The sequence below is a fragment of the Alexandromys fortis genome, unplaced genomic scaffold, assembly GCF_014885135.2.
Source record: "Alexandromys fortis isolate MF-2015 unplaced genomic scaffold, M_Fortis_MF-2015_v1.1 scaffold_75, whole genome shotgun sequence".
NCBI classification, from domain to species: Eukaryota; Metazoa; Chordata; class Mammalia; order Rodentia; family Cricetidae; genus Alexandromys; species Alexandromys fortis.
In genome coordinates this window covers 6,810,180-6,836,989 of record NW_026067956.1, presented here as the reverse complement: position 1 = coordinate 6,836,989, position 26,810 = coordinate 6,810,180, and the positions used below count along the sequence as shown (strand labels likewise).

At 41.6% G+C, this 26,810-nt stretch overlaps 2 protein-coding genes across 6 annotated transcripts in view; one reads left to right on the top strand and one right to left on the bottom strand.

The window, feature by feature from the left end:
* Setdb2 (SET domain bifurcated histone lysine methyltransferase 2) overlaps positions 1–6,796 on the bottom strand; it is a 36,754-nt gene extending 29,958 nt beyond the window's left edge. The window contains exons 1-2 of one of the 2 annotated variants that reach the window (XM_050152241.1): positions 6,541–6,796; positions 3,597–3,932 (exon numbers count right to left, since the gene is read on the bottom strand). In XM_050152241.1, coding sequence (XP_050008198.1) covers positions 3,597–3,612 — 16 coding nt within the window. In that variant the 5' untranslated portion in view covers positions 3,613–3,932; positions 6,541–6,796. The remainder of the gene's footprint in view (positions 1–3,596; positions 3,933–6,540) is intronic. The other variant, XM_050152242.1, reaches the window with a different exon arrangement.
* The window catches only part of Cab39l (calcium binding protein 39 like), a 98,807-nt gene continuing 78,478 nt past the window's right edge, over positions 6,482–26,810 (top strand). Inside the window, exons 1-3 of one of the 4 annotated variants that reach the window (XM_050152258.1) lie at positions 6,482–6,501; positions 18,344–18,482; positions 19,662–19,730. The gene's annotated coding sequence lies outside the window, so the exon portion shown is untranslated. Of the gene's footprint in view, positions 6,502–6,891; positions 7,032–18,343; positions 18,483–19,631; positions 19,731–26,810 lie in introns of those variants that run through there. The other 3 variants (XM_050152257.1, XM_050152259.1, XM_050152260.1) reach the window with 3 other exon arrangements.

Here is a 26,810-nt window from a genome sequence, read left to right as displayed (position 1 = left end):
GGGGAGGGAAATGGGAGGCGGGGAGGAGGCGGAAATCTTTTTATTTTCAATAAAAAAATTATATTTAAAAAAAAAAAGTTTGGTCATATTTTCTTATGAAGACATACAGAATATGAACCAAGTATCTTTCCTATGGTGGCGCATGCCTTCAATGCCAGCACTCTGGAGGCAGAAGCAGATTGACCTCTATGAGTTCCAGGCCAGCCAGGTGTATAGAACAAGTTCCAGGACAGCTAAGGCTACACAGAGAGAACCCTTTCTCAAAAAACAGCAAAAACAGAAAGTGGTGCTGGGGATATAACTCAGTGGGTAGAGAGTACTTGCATGCCACATATGAAGCCCTGAATTTTAGGTGGTAGTACAGCCTATAATCCCCTTAGGAGGTAAAGGCAGGGAGAAAAATTTCAAGGTCATCCTTGCCTACTTTGTGAGTTCAAGGCCAGCACGGCCTACAAGACAGCTTATCTTAAAAAAAAAAAATCAAAAACTTCAATGACACTATTTCTTAACTGGAAACAAGAATGACTAAAGGGGGCTGGAGAGATGGCTCAGTGGTTAAGAGCATTGCCTGCTCTTCCAAAGGTCCTGAGTTCAATTCCCGGCAACCACATGGTGGCTCACNAGACACGAAATAATTCTAGAACAAGAACTACCCAGAGGGTACTCCTCAGTTGACTGGGTGACTCCATGCATCCACATGGCAGTGTCCCTGATTCCTCAACGACGAGCATTTGTTCGTCCATGTCTCTCATATAGAGTTCTACTTGGACATACTTTATATGGTTATCTTTTATTTTTTTCATTTGCATGCTCTTTTGGAAACAGTAAAAGAAAGGACATTTTGTTTTTCCAATCCTAGCCAGATACCAATGCTTGGAGGGAGGAAGGGAAGGATAAAACAGGACCAGGAGAAGAGAGAGTGGAGGAGAGAAAGATTGAAGGAGGGGCAGAAAGGAAAGTCTGGAGAGAGGAAGTGATTGAGAAAGAGAAAGAGGAAACGGGGAAGGAAAGAAAGAAAGAAAGAAACATCTCAATGACTGTTGAAATCATAAAATGTCTAACAATAACTTTTTAAAACGTCTTTCATCAGGGCTAGAGAGATAGCTTAGTGGTTAAGAGTACATACTGCCCATCCAGATGGCCTGAGTTTGGTTCTGATGCCTCTGACCTCCAAAGATGCCTGCATTTAAGGCCACTTTGTCTCGATTTCTATCTCACTCTCTCAATATGTCTGTCTCTATGGCTCTGCCTCTCACTCTCTCACTATGACTTTGTCTCTCTCTACGCCTCTGTCTCTCCCACTCCCTCATTATGTCTTTGTCACTCTCTGACTATATCTCTGTCTCTCACTATGTCTCTGTCTCTCACAATTACACTTAAAATATTTACAAAATAATTTTAAGAGTATTTTATATTAACTTTACCTGGTTTTTCCAAGGGGATTTACATAAATTAAGGGCTATCGTTTCTGCTATATAGCAAGCTAAAATCTTAGTCCAAACTTTTCTTGAAGTTTTTCAAGTGGAAAACAAAGTGACACAAGTAACCAAAGTTAACAAGACCCAAATCTCACATTTACCTTACACTTAAATGCAACAGAAAACCCTAAAATGTCAAACACAGAGGCAGACAGACCTCTGAGTTCCAGGCTTGTCAAGGCTACACAGTAGAACTCTGTCTTAAACAACAACAAAATAAAATTACTTAACATTATTAGGATCTTAAGCAAACAAGAAATAATTGTAATCTGGAAAGGCCACTTGAGTAGTCCCTGCGAATATTGATGTATTAATTTAGTTACATAAATCGTATACTTAATAAAAATTGAGTCCTAAATGCACAAGTTTGACAATGGAGGCAGAATCTTCATAGGAAAGAGGCTGAGTGAGCCCTCTGATTTCCCAAAGCAGATCTCTGGTTAATTAGAACTACTGCCAAGTAGCCTCAAGAGGGGTGCTATTTCTCTGATACGTTCTCCACAAGATGAAGCCTACTTGTAATTCCCCATAGCATAGCTACAAGGTTTTTTAAGATTTGAAACAAAAGAAACTTGAGAGAGCAAAATGGATGGCAAGTGGTACTTACAGGCCAGGAAGGGGCGAGGACATTAAGGGCCTAATAGAGTGAATACTTGTGAGCTATTATTCATGGATAATTTACATTGGTATAGTTTTTGTATATTAATACAAGTTCAAATTATATTTGTTACTTTTGTTTACATTATTTGCACATCTATACAAAGTTATTTGTCAGATTATATATGTATGTTATTACCCCTGTTTAGGACATTTTGTAAATTGATACAACTTTTAGGATATATTTTCATATTGCATTATATATTATTCCTACCTCTGATCAAGATACTTATATATTGTTTACATTTTGAGGTCATTGTCCTCATTTGTTGCACATTTGTTTACAGGTTATTTAATATTCTGACATAAAATTTTAGTCTTTAAGTTATACGAGTATTAATTATTATAGGTCAATAGTTGTTCATGTTTGTTGTACATACGGTCAGATCAATTAGGTTCTTTAGATATATAGAGCCTGTATTCTGTTTAGATAGGTAATCTTCAACCACTTCAAGGATCTGTGGAACATGGCATTTAAATAACTTAGGGTTCTGCTGACATGAGACATGACTGCTTCTATTCCCGAGAAAATGTTGAGCACCAAAGGACACTCCACTTGGAGCTTGTTTTCTTCTTGGCAAAACTGGTCTTTGGGCAAGGGACTGATAATGCCTCAACCACTGACAAATTACATGATATCCAGAAATGGATAAGCAGGACTGTCAAATCTTGCCAAGACAGGATAAGACAGTTTTGAAAAATTTCCTGCCTCTGAAAATGGTCTGTCAGTTACCCTAGGCCTTAGCCAAAGTTGGTTGCTTCAACGTTGCAAAAAGAGACTTTGGGCGATTGCTCAGGTAGCTGATTGTCTCTGTCATATATTGTTCTCTTTGGAAGCCACCTGATTGTACTTCCTGCCTGCTCAAGTAATATTATCTCCCTTCTCAGGCCTTCTATGGGGTTGAAGATTAGATAGTTGTAGTTACTGTCCTCTTATGATCTAGCCAAGCCATTTCCAATGCAAGAGTCATGCTAACTTTACTTTTCTAGATAAGGCTACTCAGGTGTAAGCATATTGTGTTGTGATTAGATAAGCCCCTTCCAGCACTTAGAAGCCAAGCATGCTGGCACACACCTGGGACCCCAGCACTGGGAAAACAGCCAAAGAAGGAGAAGCACAACTTTGAGGGTGACATGGCTAGTCTGGACTGCATAGAAGAGATCACCCAAGAAGTTGGGAAAGACTTGACAATGGCCTGTATTGTTCAATCTCAGGCAACCATATGGACAGAACACTGTGCACTGAAGTAAGGTGAATTTGTAAGCACAGGAAAATAACCCATTTCTGACATTTGACATCCATGAGCGTGGACTTCTACACACAATGTGTATATAGGCCACACACACACCAAATGGGGGTAGGAAGGAAAAAGACATGCCTGAGAGTAAAAACGCTGAGTCCACAGTTTAGAACAAACTGTCTACAGACATTTGGATATAACAACACGCTCCATGACCTACCATTTCTTTCTCCCATCTTTTGCTGTTACGTACATAAAATTCTTCAAAACTCAGTGAACCAAGAGAACCAATTTGATTGGAGAGTATACTGGAGTCCAGACGGAGTCTCTATGAACTCAAACAGTGTCGCTACGCCATTACCTAATATTCTTTGATACTTGAGTTTTCAAACAGAAGCTGTGCTTGAAAAGACTTTCAGAATGACGACGAGTCCAAGCAGGACAGGCACAGCATCCTCGTCAACGCCAAACTGGCAGCTGCAGCAGGACCACTGGCACTGTCTTTTCAAATAGGAAAATTAATCCTATGCTCTGGTCCACAAATGCATGAAACATCCTGCAGGGGAAACAAAGAATGGTGTGTATTTACAAAGAAACGAGTAACAGGAGGGAAAAGACACTGCTACGACAATTCTGTCATTAAGAATAATACAAAGCATATGAAAAGAATATACGTTAACTTGAAAATAAACTACCAAACACCAAAATTAGGAAAAGTACGGAGAAAAATCACCCATAATCCCATTGCCCATGCTGAACACGTTAGTTAACCTTATACTGCATTACTAATCAACAAACTATTATTCTTAGTACTTCATAAAACTTTAAAAACTAGGAGTAATAATGGTATCTGCCTCATATTGTTGTGAGAATAAAATTATCACACAGAACAGTATTTGACACATAGGAGGAATGCAATGTTATTACCATTATTCTCCGAACAGAATTCTTAAACAAAATTTAGATTTCAGTGTTTATGTTTTTTTCCATGCTCACAATATCTATTCTCCCCCCCCCCATTAATATTCTTACATAACTATATGGCCACTTTATACGGTTTGGATAATAATTCATCTAAAAAGTTTTAATAAATATTTTAAAATTACTAATTGGCAATATAAAGTTCTGTATCAGTCATTTAAATTTTATTTTTTTAAACTGTTATACATCATACTGGACCAAACATTTTGGATTTTTTTTTCTTGCATTTTTCTGATTGTATCCTTAGGGTAGAACTAATACAGTTTTTTTTTTTAATTATCCAAATGTCAGTAAATACATGGTAAATTTTTCTGTTTTTTTCTATATCACAAACCAGAGGAACGTGAGAAGACTTTAAACTTATATACAGTCATGTTTAAAACTAAAAGAGAACTCTCAACAGATACAGGCTGTGAAGCCTCTGTGAGGAAATGAAACAGGAAACACTCAAGACATGCCAAGCAAAATCGTAACACAAAAGGATGACAGGAAGCCTCCCCACGAGATGAGAGCTCCGAAATACATGAAGAGGAGTATACCATGAAAATGAGAAGTAACAAGCCCATGAAACTGCTGGGGTTGTGCTGGACGAGGGTTAAATATTTCTAAGACAAATGTGAATGTATTTGATATCCTCAAAGGGCTGAGGAGATGTACAATTCCGAAAATAGCCAATGAAGTCTCATGGATATAAAAACATTTCTTCCAATAAACTGTTTAGGTGAAAACAACAAAGACTCATGGGAAAAGCCACATAGTACTCTAGAAAATCACAGTTGGCAAATTATGGGGAAAAAATAAAGTAATTAAGTGATAATGCCTAAGAATTTCTCAAAAATGGAAAACATAAGCCGCTGTCCACTGAGTGCCAAGTAGAATACACTTTTTCTGTTTTCTGAGGCAGGCTGGCCTTGAATTGGCTACTACACCAAGGGTGGCTTTGAACTTCTGATCTTCCTGAGTCCTGGATTAACCTACGTGTGCCACCACACTGGATTTACAAAGGCGCGCAGGATCCAAGCCAGGGCTATTACCTAGGTGAAAGCCTAGAACAGGCTCCGCAGCCACCACCAATCACGTAACGCTTCCGCGTACCAAAAGAAGAAACAGTTCTTAGAAACTTGAAGAAAATTCTCTTAATCAAAAAGGGGTGTGTATCAGACTGGTAATGAGACTCATCAGAAATGCAAAATGTTAAAAGGTAAATATAAATCAGGAACTGTACCTCTAGCCAAGCAAACTTTCAATTGTAAATTAAGTCTACAGGTGACTGAGGACCCCTAAGAGACACCACCCAGCTGCCTTCCAGGGTGGTTCTAGTAACTCAGCAAAGGGTGGGTGGAGACAGGGGCCCAGTTGTTCAAGGTCATCCTCAAACAACAAACTGAAGAAGCAGCTCTCACTAGGGACTGATTTACATTAGAAAAAAAAAACAATAATTAACTGGAAAACTTTGCAAAACAGAAACGTTAAGAAAAAAATTTAAACCACAGACTCCTCTTCCAGAGTTAGGACTAACAGTTCATTGGGGGATTTTTGTTTGTCTTTCGGTCAAGCTGGCCTTGAACTCTTAGGTGGACTCGTCAGCCTCTGCCTCCGGAGGGGTGGAATTAAAGGCGTGAGCCACCTCCACCAGGTTAGCAGTAAAATTGCAAATTTGGCTCTTTTCCTGTCTCGTGCTGCTTTTATCGTGTAGAAAACACATCCCCTTTTACTTAGAGCTAAGTTTCCTTTTTACTTTTCAGGCTATTCGTGTGTGTGTGGAGGGGGAGTAGGCTCTAAACTAAGAAGGCTAAGTTACCACTACCCCCTTGGTTCCTTGACAGGCTTGACATTTACGCGTGTCAGTCAGGGGTCGGGCAGGTTTTAAGTTACGCCAGGGGCTCGCATTTAACTCACACAGCAGTAATAACGGGAAAACAGCTTCTGGGGTAGAAAGCACGTCAGATCGCCTGTGGCAGCCTAGCGCGGCTAAACGTAAACAAAGCTCCCCACTTTGGTCTTCCCTCACAGAAAGAGAACCGCCCTAAGTTTCCACACGCCTGAGAGCTGTCAATCACGGACTCTGTCCCTGTCTTTACTGGTCGCGGACTGTGGGTGGGGAGCCCATCGGTGGCTCCGACGACATCAATCGACTTCAGTCGGTAAGCAATTTCATTTACTAGGGGCGTGTGCCACCTTACCTGTGGAACGGACGGATCTGCCTTTAGTCACCCTCCGAGTCCGGCTCCGGCGTTTCACGCTGCACTCCGCCGCCCACAGCCCGTTACAGCCGAGCTGCTCGGGAACCGGGCCGCCTCAGCTACCGGGACTGCGAGCCTCCCGCACGCGCAGGGACAGCCGGGCGGACCCGCAGCGCGCCCCGCACACCGCGACACCCTGACACTCCCGCCAAGAGACGTCCTCCCTTCTACCGGGGACACGCGAACCCACAGCGAGCTCCGCCGGTGCGCGGCGCCCGCCTTCCCCAGACGCTCATTGGCTACAGCTCCTGCCACTCAGTGCCCGGACGCCTCACGCGCGTCCCGTGGCCCCGAGGCGCTGGTCGGAGAGCGCCGCTCCCTGATTGGTCAGCGCCGCTTTCGGCGGGTCTCACGCTGCCTGCTGCGGCCAATCGGGCTCTCCGCAGTCTAGAGAGCGGCCTCGCTGGAGTGGCGGTGCGGCTCTTCACTCGGTAGGTGCGGGGCTGCCATCTTGTGTGTGGCTGGCAGCGGGCCTGCTGCCCTGGAAGTGTGTGTAGCGGCTGGTTCTAGGAGACCCCGCGCGGGGAGCGGACTGTCGGGAGTGATGGATGGGGCGACCTCTCTAGCAGGGGCTCTGCTCGGCCGCAGCCTCCTCCCTGGGTTTGGGTGGCGGCGGCGAGCCAAGGCTTTGGCTTGCTGCTCTTTAGAGACGTTCACGCCTTAACCTTGGTTCCGGGGTTTGCGAGAATTCTCTCGGCAGTGTTTGCGGCGGGAAGATTTCCGCCATCGATCGATCCCTCTCCTGATTGAAGGAGGTTGACTGCGGGATTCCGAATGGAAAAAGCCGGTCATGGAAGGGTGCGGGAGACGTCTCAGCAATTGATCCCCGGGGCGATAGAGAACCCTTTTTTTTTTTTTTTTTTTTTTTTTTTTTTTTTTTTTTGTCAATTGCCGGGGACCGACTGCTGAACTATTGCCCTTCTGGAGAGTTCGTGGGAGTAGCCCTTTAGACTATGGTCACATCCCTTGGTTTCAGTGGGCATCAGGTTGTGGCAGAGTTTTATTCTTAAGTGTACGGCCAACATTCTTTCAGTGGCTCAAAACGAAACAGAAACTGTTGGTCTGCAGAAACGGGAAGTGAGGGGAGAATTTCACTAATTTTTTTGTTGTGAAACAAAACTCATATACTCCAGATTCGATTCAAGCTAGGTATGTAGCTGAGGCTGGCCCTGAACTGGTCCTTCTGCCGCCACTGCCCAAGTTACGGGTTTACAGGATCGCTTCACTTAGAACCTGTCCTTGTTTCAAGTGCGTTGAAAGTTTATTGTAAATTCCTCTTTACACATTTTTTTTTTATTTTACAAACTATCATAAGAAAGCTTGCAAATAAATAAAAATAATAAATAAAAATATCACACCAAAATTAACCGAACTTCAACTCGGTACAACTCAATGAACTTCAATACAACCATAACTGGCTTTCAGATACGGAGTGGAGAAGTTTCACCTTGAATTTACACATATTGAATATGTGATAATGCACTTAGCCACAACTAAAACCAAAATATATCCAGGGCAGAGTCGTAAATTTCTGGATCTGTCATTGCTATGCCTGGTGGTTTCATCGTAGAAGACTATTATTATTATTTTTTTTTTTTTAAGGAGAATGTTTTAAGTTTGCAGTGTTCCTGGGAAGAGCAGGACACTACCCTTTCCTCTTAGATTCTTCTGCTCTTGAAAAAAAAAATTGACTCCCTCCTCTTCCCCCTTGTGAAGTAGAAAACACTTGTTGTATCTCTTGGAAGAGACTGCCAGATGTGAAATGTGAGGGACACAACTCTAGCTACTGAGGATTAAGTGGAAGGCATCCTGGGAAGCCTTTGTGTTCCTTGTTGCTTTATTTTTCTTAAAGGATAGAGGCACCCTTTCCTGGTTATCCTTTAACTCTGTGTTCACAATCTCATCTGTTCCTGTTACTTAAACTAACTTTTTAATGCAAGTAAGAGCGATATGTCAAATTTTTGCTCAAGCACTAAAAACACATTTCAGATAGTCTTGACAGATCTTAATACAAACATACTTCTTCCCTCGTGTTTTTTGTATTATCCTGATCATTGATGTGAGGAGTCTTCTGGGTGGTCAGATTTAAAATCAAATTAATCCTTTTTTATACAATAACTTGACTACAGCTGCAGTTCCTGAATGGCTTTCCTTTTATCTTTCTGCTGTTTCTCCTTCACTAAATTCAGCATTTTATTGGGTGTGACAGTCCCCAGGTCTCAGTCCCCAGGGTGACTGGGGTAGGCAGGTTCCAGTGTTGAGTCTTGTCTAGTCTTTGTAGTGAGACTCTGTCTTAGTAAAACAATTTATATGCCACTATATTCATGACAAGTCCTATAGTCCTTAGCTTGGAATTTAATTAAGATACAGTTTGGCTACTATGATAGAGATACAAAAAAGTAAATGTGGTCTTAGAGGATGAGCTTTCCCACGTAGAAGAATATTAGCTATGCAGGTGCCCATGGTGCACACAGCTGTCAGGGACCCACACTCCCACCCTTCCGACGCTCTCACCACGTGGCTCCCTTTATGAACCGATGTGGCTGCTTCGTGTCCTGTGTATGTATGTATACATACCACGTTCCTAATGGAATGATAAAATCTGTTTTGTTAGAGGACAAGTATTTGCAAATGCTAATAACCGAATTTTGTGCCTTTATTTATTTCAAGTAATTTTTACACGGTCATGCAAATTCATGTAATAATTTCATCCCTTTTGGTACCATTCATAATGGTTCTCTGAGGCTAGGTGGGTAGACTTTGTCCCCTCAAATATCATGTGTATGGCCCCTTATTTATCTGTGGACATGGAGCTTTCTTTGCTTTTCATTTGTGTTTGCAGCAGTGGTTCCCAATACTAACAAGTACATTCCTTTGGAAGTAATTGCTGCTGTTACTTGATCAGGTCTGGCTGCTCCCCACTGCTCCTCAGTGGTTCAGGAAAAGATTTGGAAAGACAGATATCAAAGAAGATGGGAAACTGCCACCAGCAAAGACCACTTAGAGAAGAATTTGGGTACAAAGAGCTTTACTAAAGAGGTAGGGAGAAGCAAGGGTCAGGAAGTCTTCATGATGAGTAGGGTTTCTATCACCCTTCTACTGGATTAGCCTTGAGGCACCAATCAACTCTTGTCTTCTTAGGCCAATTGCTGTAGTTTTTCAGGTAAAAACACATGATTTCTGAGCCAGTTCAAGATGATTTATTTTTAGTTAGAGAATGAGATTAGCAAATCCGTGATCTATTGTTGTGTGATCTTTTACTCTTTTGGCTTTTTGAGGGGCCCGCCACCCAGGTCCCAAGTAAATCACACACAGAGGTGTATTCTTAGTTATGAATGCCCGGCCTTAGCTTGGCTCGTTGCTAACCAACTTTTCTTAAATTATCCCATCTACCTTTTGCCTCTGGGCTTTTATCTTTCTTAACTTCTGTATACCCTTCTCTACTTCTTTCTCCGTGGCTGGCTGGGCACTAATGTCCTCTTCGCTCCTCATTCTCCCTCCTCCCAGAGGTCTCTTCCTCCTTATACTCTCAGCCTGGCAACCCCGCCTGTCTTTTCTCCTGCCTCGCTATTGGCCCTTCAGCTCTTTATTAAACCATCAGGTGTTTTAGACAGGCAGAGAGTCACAACTTCACAGAGTTAAACAAATGCAGTGTAAACAAAAGTCACACGCCTGAAAATAACATTCCCCAACAATCTATACTTTGATACCATCCAAAGACAGATATCCTGAGTTCTCTAAATCTAGAGAAAAGAAAGTTTTAAGATTCTGGCCTTGGAGCCTGGGTGATGGCTCAGTGAAGTGAGGTACCTGCTACCAGGCCTGAGAACAGTTCAGTTCCAGGACCTATATGGTGGGTGTAGAGAACCAGTTCGCACAAGTTGCCTTCTGAACTGCACGTGCATGGACACACACACAGTAAATGGTTTTGTTTTTAAGGACCTTAGCTGTATAAAGAACAGTGTCGCGGACTTCTTAAAAAAAAAAAGATGTCTGTCTGCAGATAGTTCCTTTGCCCAGGAATAGCTAACCTTGCAGTTAATCACTAAGCTACTAGTAGCAAGCCAGGCATGTTTTCTCATGCCTGCAATGCCGGGCTGAGGCATAAGGATCATGAGGTCCAGACCAACCGGGACTAGAAGACATAAAACAATAGAAAGTTTACGTTCCTGAAGGAAAATAGCAAGACATAGTAATTTGAGACTATTAGGAGCTCCAGCTGAGCTAGTTGGAGACTGATCAGAATCTTGCTATGTAACCCAGGTTGACAACTTCCTGAGCACTGGCATTATCAATACGTATCACCATCAGTGATTGTTTGCTTGTTTTGTGTTTGAGACTGGGGATTGTTTACTTGTTTTATTTTTGAGAGTGGGTTTTACTGTAGTCCAGACTAGGTTGGGACTTGAGTGTGTCTCTGCCTGACACATGCTGGGACTAGGACCTAACCTAACAAATCAGAATTAGTCAGGTTTTGCTTTGTTTAAAATGAAAACAGCTAAAGCGAGCAGGAGAGCTTATATATCCTTGGGTTATTGTGCCAGGCTCAGCTCTTAAGAGTTCCTTCAGCTAAGGAAGTTAAGTTAGTTAAGCCAGCTGGGATTCCTTGGGAGGAAATGCCTCTTACTAAAAGTAATGACGAATATCCTGTGTGATAAATGTCTGCTCATTTAAAGTATGTCTCACATAAAGCTTCGGTGGAGAGGCATGATAAAGACTTTCTCAGGCATTACAGTTAGGTGTCCAAATTGAGGCCCAGGAAAGCTGTTGTTTGTAACTCGATTGTGCAGTATCTTACCGCAGACTTGAGTTTATGGTTGACAGCACTGTATTGCAGTGCTAAAACGTAGGACACACTGGTGCAGAAAGTCTGTATTTTCATAGTCTTGTTTTTTTCTCGCAAGTGAGTATCAATGACAAAACCAGATAGAAAAGAACACAAAGGACGAGGAAAAACAACTTCTTTAAAAGAAAAAAAAAAAACAAAACAAGAACTTGTAAAAATGAAGGACATATGGAATCAGTGAAATTATTTTTTTTTAATTTCTAGATAAATACCTCCGGGATATAAGAAATAAAAGTCCTTAGTAACTGGTTCAGGTGGGTTTGCATCATTGGATAGGAAGCACCTTTCCAAGATGCATCAACCAAGAAGTCTGTCTTGACCTTTTCTAGGAGTGTCCTGAAGAAATTAAATCCAAGTTTTTTTTTTTTAATTTTTATTTATTTATTAAAGATTTCTGATTCTTCCCCGCCACTGCCTCCCATTTCCCTCCCCCTCCCCCAATCAAGCCCCCCTCCCTCGTCAGCCCAAAGAGCAATCAAATTTCCCTGCCCTGTGGGAAATCCAAGGACCACCCACCTCCATCCAGGCCTAGTAAGGTGAGCATCCAAACTGCCTAGGCTCCCACAAAGCCAGTTCGTGCAGTAGGAACAAAAACCCATTGCCATTGTTCTTGAGTTCTCAGTAGTCCTCATTGTCCGCTATGTTCAGCGAGTCCGGTTTTATCCCAGGCTTTTTCAGACCCAGGCCAGCTGGCCTTGGTGAGTTCCTGATAGGACATCCCCATTGTCTCAGTGTGTGGGTGCACCCCTCGCGGTCCTGAGTTCCTTGCTCATGCTCTCTCTCCTTCTGCTCCTGATTTGGACCTTGAGATTTCTGTCCTAAATCCAAGTTTTATGCTCTCCTATAGCTTTATCCTTGTGAAAAAAAAATGGAACTACCAGAATAGTTTGCACATTGTACATTGTGGCATGATCGTCATCGTGGGTTGAGTCGTGACTTTTTGAAAGGGTTTTTGGGGGTAGCTGTTTTATGTCCAATGAAAACGTGGGTATCTGGAGAAACAGCTTGTGAGGATAAAAAGAGCACTGCACAGCAAGGACTAGACTGCTGTTCTAATGTATAGCGTGAAGAGCACAGCCTTGGGCTGGGTGAGTGCATCTGCACACTGCTACAGCCATCAGGTCGTGGGGAAGTACGTCTGCACATAGAAAGCTCAGCCAGCATTTGGCACTGGCAGTGTTTGGTTCTTTGTTTACATTTTTGCTGTTACAGGAGAGAGAGACTGGTATCTTACATCAGGCTTAACCTGCATTTCTCTTAATGATGTTCTTCTCTGATGAAGAGATGAAAACCTGTATTTGTTTCTCTGTAGGTATTTATAGCAATTTTGTTTGTCACCACCGCCAAAACTGGAAACAACTCGGGTCATTGGGCAAATACAGTTTCAAAAGCTCCAACCCATGCGTAAAACTAACACAGGAGCCCTTTTTCAATCAGGAAAATATGTAAATATATAGCAAATTATAAGGAAAAATAAAAGTTCATACATTAGATTATATTATGAAAAGATACTATAGAAATGTGGCCTCAAAGGAGATAAAAATGGTAATTTTAAGTATTTCAGCTTAGAGAAACTGTAACAACGGTGAAGTCTTTTGTTCTTTGATTTGTATGTTTTGTAGCTGAGGCTGGCTGAACTTGATCCTTCTGCCTCTCTCTCCGTAATGCTAGAGGTACAGGTGTGAGCCACTGTGTCTAGTCTAAATGAAATCTTCTAAAGACACAGGAATATCAGAAAGAAAGGGATCTTGGAAGTAACATAGCTACACCTTACAAGAGTAACAAATGAGGGCTTATAGAACTCAGGGAAATCTTGAGAAAAGCAGGCATTTTTAGTGCCAATTAGAAAATGATAAATCCGCACCACAGGTGGAACAATAAGAGAGACAGAAATCAGAACTCAAAAGAGGGCAGAAACTGCCATGGGTAATACAGACCTTTAATCCCAGAGCCTGGGAGGCAGAGGCAGGTGGATCCTCTGTGAGTTCCTAGCAAGTCAGGGACTACATTCTTAAAAGAAAAGACAGGACAGATGGCCAAATAAAGGGTTTCTCTCATGTAAACTGAAGTCCAGTGGTGGCTGTATAACATTGTATACTTACTGCCAGTAGATTGAACGGCTAAAAGTGGTTTAAATGGTAAACTTTGTGCTCATGTTTTCATAATGAACCCTGTAAAGCAAAGGACTACAATAACTGCCAGAGGCACAGTTCCTGAACATTTAACACTAAAGGCTGACTATGTTGAAAGGCACCCCAAAATCTGGAACTCAGCCCAGAACACTTAACACTGAGATGTAGTCATAAAATGGTTGGATTTTAAAACTGAACCTTTTTTTCAGTTATGGACAAAAAAAAAAAAAAAAGACAAGTGACTTGGAAAAAATGTCAGGAAATCTATTTTAGGGGAAATAAAAGTTCTAGACATGCCTGAGCTGAATGTCTTAGGAAGATGGATGGATTCAGGTTGTTCTGATGATGAGGTCTTTTCTGGAAGGAACTGCATGAAGTTTATAGATACAGAAAGTCATAAATCAGTTTAAATTATTTTATTCTCTGCTAATTCATTACAAATACAATGTAATGTGGTTAGATCATATCCATTCCCGCTACCTTCTCCAACTCATCCCAGACTCCAATCCCCCTTCCAACAGCATAGGTCTTTCCCCCCCACTTTTCCCCACCAAGTCCTTTAACTACTGCCCATTATATACCTATGGGTATAGGTTACCATCCACTGGCGTATGGGCAGATTGCCCTGGGCCGTACCCCTGAGCAAGACTTCCTCTTCCTCTTCCAGCTTCTGTCTACTATCCTCACGCGCCCCTCCCCTTTCCATGCTGGATTGCTCATCTGCTGGAACTTGTGCATATCTCGTGGCCACAGCTGCTTGGAGTTCGTGACTGCAGTGGTGTCACCATGTCCCGAAGACAGCACTTCATAGCAGTCACCAGACCGCCAACCCTTCCTGCACTCTTCCCTGCCTCGTGAGGGAGGGCACTAAGGGGTGTGGTGCAGAGGTTCCGTTTAGGCCGGGCACAGTCATTCTCTGCACTTGACCAGTGTTTGTACTAACTTCTGTCCACTACGTAAAGAAGCAATGAGGGGTGAGAGTTGCACTGGTCTATGGGTATAAGGATAAGTATGTAGAAGGGAGTTTGATTTCCTTGAGCGAAATAATAGTGGTAGGGCTATGGCCTCCCCTGCCATAGGTTCTTGCCTAGTTTTAAAGTACCAGACACGAAGTGAGACTGAAGTCCAAGTAGAAAGTTGTTGGTTAACTGTAACATTTGTGCCACTATCGCACTAATGGACACACCTTCCAGGTCAGATGTTATAGCTCACAGGTTCCACAAGTGGGCAAGACTTGATGACTTCCCTCCCTCGGCAGCCTACATGGCAGCTTCTAGCACATGTAAGCTAGCCACCAGGAAAGAAGCTTGTAAGATTGGGGTTGATTGCCTGATGAACCAACTGCCATCAGATAATTGGAACTTCTAGGGCTAGAGAGATAGCCCAATCAGAAAATGCTTGCCTTGCAAGCAAGCACCAAGATAGGAATTCAGTCCCCATAACGCAAGTAAAAAAGCTGGATTTGGTGACTGAGACTTGTAATTCCACTTGTAGGTTCCTGGGGGCCCCCTTGCCAACAAACCTAGCCTACTCATACCCCAAAAGAGCAAAAACAAAAAGGGTGTGAAGATGAATTTTTTGAACTAAGAAAATATATCTTTTAAAATGAAACTAAACTCTGAGGTATATAAAGGGAAATAAGGCATACTGAACAAGTCATGAAGACAGCCATAAAAAAAAAAAAAACGAAAATGGGACTAGAAAGATACACAGGTGTGTATGCACACAGCAAAGAAACAGACAGATGTATATTATGCTAAGGACTGAACCCAGGGCCTTATATTTTAGGTATGTGTTCTCTTTCAAAGTCACATCATGAATATCTAGGAGTTGATTAAGATACAAGATGAAAGATTTAAGTTCCTGAGAAGTAAAACAATAGTAGGGCTGATATTTAAACTTCTGTCCATGGAAGCATCCTTTAAATAGAGACGACTCAAGTGTTCACACTAAAAAGGCCTTCAGACTAAAGGTGTCATTGGTACAGTGGTGACCTAGCATGACCAAAACTGTGTAGGCAATGCTGACCCTCTCCCCATTTTAAAAGCGATCCTGTGTGTTAGGAATGTTGACCCATAGTGATCAGCATCAAGTTATAGATTAGGGAAACTTTCAAGACAGTGAAGAAAATTTCCCTTGGGTTTCCAGCAAGCAAAGAGGCTAGCAACAGACTTCTCAATAGCAACACTGAGCAAAACAGCTGTGGTACAACCTGGCTAAAGTGTGAAATCATAAGCCAAGGTTTTTATAACCATGACTCACTGTCGGGGAAATCAGGATAAATCCCAATGTGTTGAAAAAAAGTATTTACATGGTGAAAAATGCAAGCAAAGACAGATGACAAAATGAGGTAAATGTTTGAAGCTAGTATAAATTAAAACCAGTTTCTGAAAATCTAGGCAACTCATGCAAAGATTTGAAGAGACCTCACAGGAAGAGGAGTCATATGATAGCTGGATAAAAGAGGTCCCAGCTTCAGTCACAAAGAAGTTCAAATTAAAGCTGTGCTGAAGAGCCAGGACTGTTGAGGGAGGGCTAGGGAGATGGCTTCATTGGTAATGTGCTTGCTCTGCGAGCGTTAGGACTTAGGTTTGGATCCCAGCCCACATAGAAGCCAGAAAGAGAAGCCTGTTTCTGCAGCTCCAACACTGGGAGGAGTGAGGGACTAGGAAGCAGGGTAGTAGAGATATGGTCCTTGGAGTTAACCAGCCAGCCTAGCCAGCCAGTGGGTGAACTCAGAATCTGTGAGCATTCCTATCTCAAAACTTAAGGCATGGAATGATAGAGGAAGACACTAAAACAAACTTCTTGCCTACATGTCCATGTGCCTACAAATGTTTATACACACACACACACACACACACACACACACAATTAAAACTGCTCTTAAGCATTTCTCAACAAAATCTAGGACCAGCTGGTGGGAAAATAGGCACATGGGTACATTGCTTGTAAATGTGGATATATTAACAAAGTATCTGGGGGAGGGGGGAATCCTGCTGAATCCAGGAAAATCACATGCATGTATCCTTTAGCACAGGCATTAAACTTTTAGCAATCTCTTCTAGAAACACTAAGAAAATACACTCTCACAGTTCTGGACTGTTGGTCACTGAGCACTGCTGCTACTAGACAGGGTGCCCTGGTCTACAGAACCAGTAAAATCTTTTTAAAAAGATTCATTCAAGTGACTTACATGTTAGCAGGTAGGTACTCCAAAAATGACTATCCATATGCTGGAGAGGCTAAGAACCCAGTAGGTGTTTGATCTATGGAACTGGATGCCTCTGTCCTAATTTGGTGCTCAAGACTTTGAAGATTTTTGGAGGATCTCTGGATTTCAGTTTTGGAAGGCTAAAGGAGCAGGAGTCTTAGCTCTGAAACGCGGTGGCGCTCGCAGCAGCAACAGCGACATCTATACTCACTAGCAAGAAACAAGGCAGTCTGGCCACAACACCTTTTTCTCTGGTCCCTATATTTGGGCCAGTTGTTGGAAGGTGCACTCATTCTGAGGGAGAGTTTTTTCCCCTCACCTAGTCCTTTTTGTTGTTGTTGTTGTTGTTGTTTTTGTTTTTTTCTAGACAGGGTTTCTCTGTGGTTTTGGAGCCTGTCCTGGAACTAGCTCTTGTAGACCAGGCTGGTCTCGAACTCACAGAGATCCGCCTGCCTCTGCCTCCCGAGTGCTGGGATTAAAGGCGTGCGCCACAACCGCCCGGCTTGAATTGTGTCTCTTAATTGACTCAGTATCTCACCAAATTAACATTTAATATTAACCATCACACTTAATTAAAAAATCAGAAACATTTCAAGTGCCCATTAATAGGAGATTGACTGGATATACTGTTGTGTAGTGCAGCCAAGCAATAAATAAAAGGACAGTTTCTAGGTTGGTGGTGCCCTTCCAAATCACCCTTTCTCCGGAGAAACAATCCATAGAATCCCCTAAAGACAGGAGAAGATGCCAACAATTAAAGAGAGCTTTCTCTTAAGATAACTTGCTTATATTTTGACCTCAGAATCACTACTATTTACACATTCATCCACAAAATTAAATAAAATGATTAATGAAAAAAAAACCCTGAAAAGTAAAAGAATTTTTACACTTTGGGAGCATCAACACACAATAAAAGGAACTTTCTAGTAGTTTTTGTGCATAGATTTGGACTATACAGTGGTGTGTGGTATGTTTGGCTGTAGGATTTGGGTGTGTTACTTTTTAGAGAGGTATGCATTACTAGGTGTATTTTGTGTTGCTGAATATTGATAATCATTCGAAGCAAGTTCATCAAGTCTATGACTTAAGAAAATTTACACTGGAAAGGCATTTTGTACAGACTGAATTAAGGCAAAATTACTTAGAAGAGCACCAAACATAATAGTTGTCCCCCGAGTCAGATGTCTTCTCACAACATTTGTAGCCCCTGCACTGGCAAGGTGGTGGTGGGCAAAGGGAGACCTTGTGGCCATCCTGGATTACAGACCAAGAGCCTGTTGAGACAGAGGGAAGGGTGGGGAAAAAGCTAGGGGGAGAGAGGACATGACCAATTACGCTGCAGTCTTATGTTATGCTGGCATTGGTTTCTTCATTTTTGTTGTGTCATTTGATCTACACATTGCAACCTAGGATTCTTTTTATGGGTCCAGAGAGTTTTCAAGTAGTTTGATTAGTTTATACAAATATTAAGTGGAAGATTGGAGATTAAACACAGGTCCATGAGACTCTCAGGCCTAAATTACTTTTATTTATTATCATACATTATTGCAGGGTAAACATCCACCTTGAAGAACAAAGAACATCAGGAGCTAAGGGTCAGTTTAAACCTGCTTGGACAATGAAGATGCAAACTCCAGATTGGTGGTTTATATATTCTTCATGCAAGAGTAGTGTACTAAAGGAGAGAAGTGTAAGTTTTCCTGATTTCTGCTAGGGGATTTTCTTAGCGAGGGTTACTATTGCTGTAATAAGACACCATGACCAACACAACATGGGAAAGAGAGGGTTTATGTGGCTTATTTGGTTTATTCATCATTGAAAGACGTTAGAACAGCACCTCAAGCGAGGCAGGACCTGATACGGAGGCCATGGATGAGCACTGCTTACTGGCTTGCTCTCATGGCTTGTTCAGTCCGCTGTCTTATAGAACCAGGACCACCAGCCCAGGGATGGCCCCACCCACAGTGGGCCCAGTTCTCCCCATCAGTCACTAATTTAGAAAATGCCCTCTAGCTAGGTCTTATGGAGACATTTTCTCAACTGAGGTTTTCTCCTTTCCACTGACCCTGTATGTCAAGTTGGCCTAAAACCAGCCAGCACAGTGATGCATACACAACTGTTATTGATGTAGAGATAAATATTACAACGTCCCAAATGGCTGAATAAAACGGAAGAAAAAAACTTGGTTGTCATGTAGATTCATCATGTATTGTGTCTACCACACTGGCCTGACAACCTGAGCTTGATCACTGGAATCCACAAAAACGTGGAGAGAACCAACTTCATACTTGTCCTCTGACCTTCATATACACACTCTGAACATAACCACACACACAGACACACACACACACACACACACACACACACACAAATATTAACGTTAAAAAATAAAAGAGCAAACAGTTTTAAAGCCCAGATGTTCTTTGTGACAAGTCAAAGTTGTGGGGGTTTTGTTTTTTTTTTTGTTTGTTTGTTTGTTGCTGTGAAATAATAGAGCTAAAGTTTACCAGGCTGTGATAAGAGGAAAATAGTCTTACATCAGCCAACGTTCTCCACATCCTTTTATAGAAGACGAGATGGGCTGAAATGTGTTATTGTTCAGGTGCTGGTCCCAGAGTTCCCCTCCCCACACTGACCCTTCATGGGAACTGGCTTCCTTGATGATAAAGCACTTTTTAAATTTAGCTACCTATTGGAGTAGTTAAGTAGGGATATTTTTGTTTTGTATTGATTTCTCTATATTTGATTATGCTAGAGAATGTAGTTTGTAATTATCTATAACTGAAAAGTATGGGAAACAGTATTAGGTTTGCTATAATCTTTTCTATATGGTTTGCAGAATTAACTCTGAGCGTTTTCTGGTTGTCAGAACTGTGCTGACCAGTGACTGGAAGCTGCACCATTGGAAGAGATTTGCAGAAGACACAAACTTTCTGAGGTGAGGTAATAACAGTCCAAGGTCTGGATTATCATTTCTCTTGACGATTTGTTAACTATATTGAACGTTAAGAATTTAGCAAGAATGAATATACTATTCCAAACTGAAATTTTACAAAACCATTTTAGAAATAATAGAATTCCATTTGCCGTAGTGTGCAGTCAAGAGTTGGACCTCCCTCCTCTACCAAACAAGCAAAATGCCCTTTAAAATAAATGTATGGGCATGTAAAAAAAATAAAAACCTTTGGAGGTAGAACCAAAATCCATGTATTTTATAATATAATCGGGTGCTGGAGTCACTGGATACTTTGAGGATATCCTCAGAGTGCCAACAGAAAGAGTGTTCTCTCACCAGCAAAGACTTTCCCAAGGGATGGCCTGAAATGAGTTTTCTTCCCTGATGTTGAGTTCAGGTGCTGGTGGAGATTACAGAGATCTGAGTTTCCCTCCCCAAGCTGGCCCTTCGCATTCCACTGACTTCCTTGATGATACGGCATTTTTTAAATTCAGCTACCTATTGGAGTAGTTGGGTAGGGGATTGCCACTGACAGTTAATAGAATAGTTAGTTTAACATTGTCACTGTCTCCTCCTCCATCCAGTTTTGGCTTGACTCATTTGTCTATCGCCTTCTCTTCACTCACAGTTACTTCCTTTATTCCACATGACCCTTGATCATTTCCCTTCTACTCTAACACCAGAATGGTGTTTTCTGTTGGCATAAATCTTCTGTACATGGTGGCTGGGTCCTAGAGAAAAACATCTTGTGTCCTGCAGTAAAGTAGGAATGATGGTCAGGCCATCTGCTGAGGCTTTAGGCCTATGTGTAGGTAAGAACTCTGCTAATAAGCCATGAGCTTTTACTTTCTTGAACTTTAGAGCTTCGATTTATAATAATTTCACAGTTCTCCAGCTCTACAAATGGAGATGTTTAATTAAAACTGAATATAGTTCTGTAATACTCTTAGATACTAGGTAGAAACAATCACAAATTCTCTGTGGATTGACATATGCGGCCATAAGATAATTACAGTTAAGACTCTAACACAGAATGTTAGGAGAAAATCACAGAATGTAAGGGCGAAAATCAAGGTACTATGATCAGGACTCAGCAGAAACAACAAAAAACTAGCATCTTTAAGATTTCAGCCGTTAGAAATATCCAGTACTTAAGTATTTTTATGTAGCATGAATTCTAATTGGTCTTACTAATAAAAACCTGGAATCAGATATTAGAGGGTGAAAGCTGAAAGATCAGAGAAGCAGAGCAGCCAGCCTCTAGTTCTAACCTCTACAAACTCCTCAGACCAAAGGGGATATTGTGTTTCTACAAGTCCTCAGACTGAATGCTGTTTCTACAAAACCTCAGATTGAATGCTGTGAGCTCCTTTCTCCTCCTGCCTTATATTCCTCTCTTTGCCCAGCCATATCCCTTCCTACCTCTACCTAGTGCTGGGATGTTTTACTCACAAGTACTCTGGTTAAAGGTATGAGCCACCACTGCCAGGCACTGATTCTCTTTTAGACTGGACCAATTTTGTGTAGCCCAGGGTGGCCTTGAACTCACAGAGACCTGTCTGCCTGTGCAGAGTGCTGGGATTAAAGGTGTGTGCCACCACTGCCTGACCGCTATGGTGAACTAATGACTAGCTCTGCACTCTGATCTTCAGGCAAGCTTTATTTGTTAGTGAATCTGCTATGGCCTTGATCTTACACTTTCCAGCCTTCAGAACCAGGGTGGAAATATCTGTATTCCACTGTAGCAGCTTAAGCAGATCAAGACAGATGCTGTCAGAACAAAAGAGTTTATTTTATTTTATGTATATGGTTGTTTTGTTTACATGTATATCTGTGCACCACATGCATGCAATGCATGCAGGGACCAGAAGAGGGTTTCCCAAAAACGAATTGCAGAGCTGCCATGTGGGTGCTACAAATTGAAATGTGTCCTCTGGAAGAGCAGTCAGTGTTCTTAGCCATGGAACCATCTCTCCTGCCTCAGAACAAATAGCTTTTGAAGTAGATACAGTTTTGAGTAACTGATGATTATAGTGGGTTTTGCAGATCCACTTGAATGAAAGCATGAAGTCCCAGTTTTAAAGAAACTGTAGACTCATGTCCTTTGATGAGGTCGCCAATTAGGACTCAAAGGAAACTCAAGGGAATCTAATTAAAACCGAGGAAAGAGGATCATTATAGCCCTGTCACCATAGTTATGAACAAACTAGAAAAGGTATGTTAGGAACTGGATGATGTGGATGAGCAAATTACCGCCCACAGAGTTGAAGGTGTTGCCTAATTTATTCTTGCTCCTTACAGTAAAATGTGAGAGAAGTATGTAAAGAAAGGTCTACTGGGTAGGGTGGTGAATGCCTGTAACTCAGCACTTAGAAGGTGGAGGCAAAAAATTGCTGCAAGTTCAAGATCAGCCTGGCCCATCAGTGAGTACTAGGATAGCCAGGACTACATTTGTTAGAATCATACTAAAAAAACAAGCAAAAGGATCAGTAAACATGAAGAATATCACTCAGCAAATGGCATAAAATTTAAGAAGTAGCTCCTTTCATGGTTGGAAATTTAGCTTAATAGTAGAGTGCTTTCCCAGCATGGCTGTTTCTGGTTTCCATATCCAACAGAGCTGTGGTAGGGAGAAGCTGGTTCCAGTCCAAGGTGCTGTCAGGAAAATAAGTTCTGAGGATATGCTGAGAGATCTGTCGTAAAATCCTTTGTTGATAAGAAAGGTACTGCCCCAGAGGGCTTTCCAGTCAGATCTATTTTCAGATTCCCTTGAGTTTCTTTCAAGCCCTACTACCTTAATGGCTAATAGTGTTACTGGCGAATTCATAAATAATAGGTCTTCTAAGAATCTTAAGGGAATGATCCTCATCTCTGCTATTTCATCAGAATGTCAAGATTAATGCTGGAAAAAAAAGTGAGACTCCTAAGAGACCTGCAAAGTTTTAAGAAAACTATGTTTTGAAGATTCATGGCACCTTGAATTTAAGGGCTGCACAGAGTACAAAATGCAAAGATACCTCTCCTCCCAGACTTACATAAGTAGGAAGAGCCAGTAAGGCGGTTCAACATGTGCTAACATTCATGGAAAAGAATGACTCAAAGAGTTGAGTCATGAAGATGGTCACCTTATCTATGAGGAACTATTTTTGGTAGAGTCTTAATAAGGAGCTTACAGCTGTTACCTGATGTTGGATTTCCCGGCTGTATGCTGTGAATATGTTTTATTGCCATTGGTTAATGAATAAAACTGCTTTGGCCTATAGCAGGAAAGAATATAGCCAGGAGAGAGAGAGAGAGAGAGAGAGAGAGAGAGAGAGAGAGAGAGAGAGAGAGAGAGAGGTCAAAGAGATGTTAGCAGAGAGAGAGTTAAGTCAAAGAGATGTCATGTAGCTGCTGAAGGAGAAGGACACACTGGAACCTTACAAACCTTACTGGTAGGTCACAACTTCGTGGTGATACACAGATTGATAGAAATGGATTAATTTAAGATGTAAGAGCTAGCTGCTAGAGTCATTGACCAAGCAATGTTGGAATTGATATAGTTTCTGTGTGTTTATTCAGGTCTGGGCAGCCGGGAAACAAACGAGCAGTCACCTACTTCAGTTGCCCGCCTACTTCAGTTTCATTTCTTTTTTTGTGTTTTTTATTAGCTTCTGAGAATTTTGTGCAGTATTTAAAAAATTGTACAATCTTCTTGCAGTAGATGTAGACTATTACAGAGACCCACAACTGGTCAGAATGTAGAGAATAAGTGATTGTGGGGTCCCTAACTCACAACCTAAGCAGGCCGCAACTGTAAGGTTGCTAAGACTCCATTCTGCCTCCACCAGAAATAGTTCCCAATAGAACTGTTCTTAGACAAAATGTGAGAGTGAGAGCTACATTATTTATGGGTGTAAAGGTATTTAGAATACAGTTAGGAATTATATTGATTTAGGAACATGGCAGTTGAAGATTCATCTCTAAGGTCTATGACCGCTCCAGCCATAGCTCTTTGGCTAGGTTTGCAGTATCGGACGTAAATTCCCTTCTGCTGAGTAGGCTCTAAATCCAATTAGACAGCTGCTTGTTACCCCCAAGATAAAAGCGCCACTATTGCACCATTGTGGATAACTTACTGTTCTAAGCATTGTTGTGGTTCATAGGCTTTACAGCTGAGTAGAGCTGCTCATGGCTTCTCTCTCTGCCAGCTTACATAACACCCTCTGAAACTGTGAGAGCCAGACATCAGAGAAGAGGTGTCTAGATCAGTTGTGGCTCAATTCCTTGAAGTCCTGTATCTCTAGTGTGTGATATCTTCAGTATTAGAGTTTTTCCTTCAAGTTCTGGGTAGTAACCAAGGGCAATATTGTTTTGGGAGTCTCTTGACTTCCCTGATCAGCAATTTGAAGTAGTTTCTAATACCTAAATCCAGGGCTTTTGTTAATCTATGGCTCTTGAGGGTCAGCACAATGTCACATGATTTTCTTACTCATGGATCCTAGCTCCAAATCTTTAAGAAAATGAGTATATGACCTGGAATAGCCACAGAAACCAGGGAAATAAAAAGGAACCACAGTGGGGTGGGGTTGGAGGTCAGAGGAAGGAGCTGTAGAGACAGAGATAGCAGGAAAGGGTACTATGAAGAGAGAAATGGGAAAGGGAGCTTTGTAAGGATTGAGAGGAAGGAGGAAAAATAAAGAATACCAGGGTTGATTGAAAAAATCATGGGGACCCGGGCGGTGGTGGCACACGCCTTTAATCCCAGCACTCGGGAGGCAGAGACAGGCGGATCTTTGTGAGTTCGAGGCCAGCCTGGTCTACAAGAGCTAGTTCCAGGACAGGCTCCAAAGCTACAGAGAAACCCTGTCTCAAAAAAATAAAATAAAATAAAAAAATAAAAAAAATTGCCACATGTAGAAATAAAATCATAAAAAAAAGAAAAGAAAAAAATCATGGGGAACTATATTATTTTATACTTGAAAATGATTGTATAGGGGCCGGAGAGATGGCTCTGTAGTTAGAGCCCTTGTTCTCCAGAGGATTGAAGTTTTGAAATCAGCACCCACATGACTGACACCCATTTTGCTAACTCCATGAACTATGATGCTCTCTTCTGACCTCTACAGGCAACCACACATTAGACAGACACTTACACATAAATAAATAATAAAGATGCATATATAATATATAATCGTAGCTATAAGATAAGAATTTAGCCATGAATGAAGTTATACATGGCTGAATTTCAGTGACCTCCTCATGTACTTTCCATTTCTCCTTTTTCAAACTTAGAATAGAACCTAGGGCTTCAAACTTGCTAAGTACATGCTCTACCACTGAACTGTATCCCTGGCCCTCTCCCATTTTTGGATAAGATTATATATAGGGTTATCTGTATCTAACCAAAAACAAATCTTTTAAGCTAATTAACCAGTTTCTTTAGGTCAGGCACAATATAAATACCCATACATATAAATAAAAGATAAAGATATTATTGTTTTGTTAAAAGCCAAACAATAAGTACTTTGACTTTGTGAGCCACTTGGTTATCATTGCAGTTACCAAACTTTATAGCATAAAAGCAACTATAGACAATGAATGGAGAACTATGACCAGATTTAGCCCAAATTTGGTTTGCCAAGTGCTGTTGTCATAGCACGACAGAAACCATCCTAGGGAATGCTTGTGGAAACACAGACCAGGAACAGCCTGATACCTGGATCTGAGTTAAAGGTAGTGATACTGATGATATTTTAGGCTTTTTACAAATTGACAAGTGAATTCAGCATAAAACATCACATTACCAAGGGTCAGAAGGCATAATAGCCAGTCTTTTAACATAATCCTCAATGTCCTGATGGTATGCTTACTGTTAACACTTTCCATACCAACACACAGTGGACCAGAGTTGGTATATTGGTAGGATAGCATCACCCTGAGATTGTTATGAGGGATGCAGGTTCTTCTTCTTTTCCCACAGAGAACACTTTCTGTGGTGGAGGTTACCTGCCCTTCTGTAAGCAACTCTGGGAGGGAGGAGTAGGGCAGGCCTTTAGGCTGATTGAGGAGCCCTAGTAGAGGTCTCCAAATTAAAGATAGGACTTCCCAGTTATCAGTGGTCCCTGGAACCTTAGAAGATGCTTTGAGGCAGAAGACTTCACAGAGCCCCTTTTAAATTCCTGATGGCTCCAAAGCTGAGTGACACAGCACACACTTCTTGTTTAAAACCATTAAGTTTGGGGTAGTTTATCATGTAGCAATAAAGAACTAATAACTGTTCTATTGTTAGGTGAATTACTTTAAGTCCTTTATATCTCTCTTTTTATTCTTTTCATGTCTGCATAGTGTACATGTATAGATTTTCAGGTTGACTTATATCTGAGGTGCGCATGTGCATGCAGCAAGTGAATAGAGGTTTGAGGTTGGTATCAAGAATCTTCCTCAGTTGATCTTCTGTGTTTTTTGTTGAGGCATGGTCTCAGTCAAACTCAGAGCTTACAAATAAGCTAGTCTAACTAGCCAGCTTGCTGCATGGATCCTGTCTCCCTGGTGAGGCTGGAGTTACGGGTGGGAAGCTCACCCAGTATTTATGTGTGTTCTGTGGGTTCATTGAAGAGTTCTTCTGGTTAACATGGCAGTTTGTTTTAACTGCAGACAAAGGTGATAGAAAAATAACTGTGTACATTTGCTGATGTGGTCCACATTTTTCTCTTTATAACTAACTAATTTATTACTTTATAATTTACTAGTTCTTAGGCTGTGTTACTTACCGTTTCTGTTGCTGCAAAGAGACTACAGTAACTCTTATTAAGCTAAATCATTTAATTTGGATGCTTTCATTTTCAGAGGTTTAGTTTGTTATCATCATGGTGTGGCATAGTGGAGTACAGGCAGATATGGTGCTGAAGAGGGAGCTGAGATCCTACATCTTGATTTGCAGGCAACAGAAAGTGGTCTGAACCACTAGACGTGACTTGAGCATATATGAGACCTCAAAGCCTGCCTCCACCCACCGTAACACATTTCCTCCAACAAAGCCACACCTACTCCTACAAAGCCACACCTCCTAGTAGTGCCACT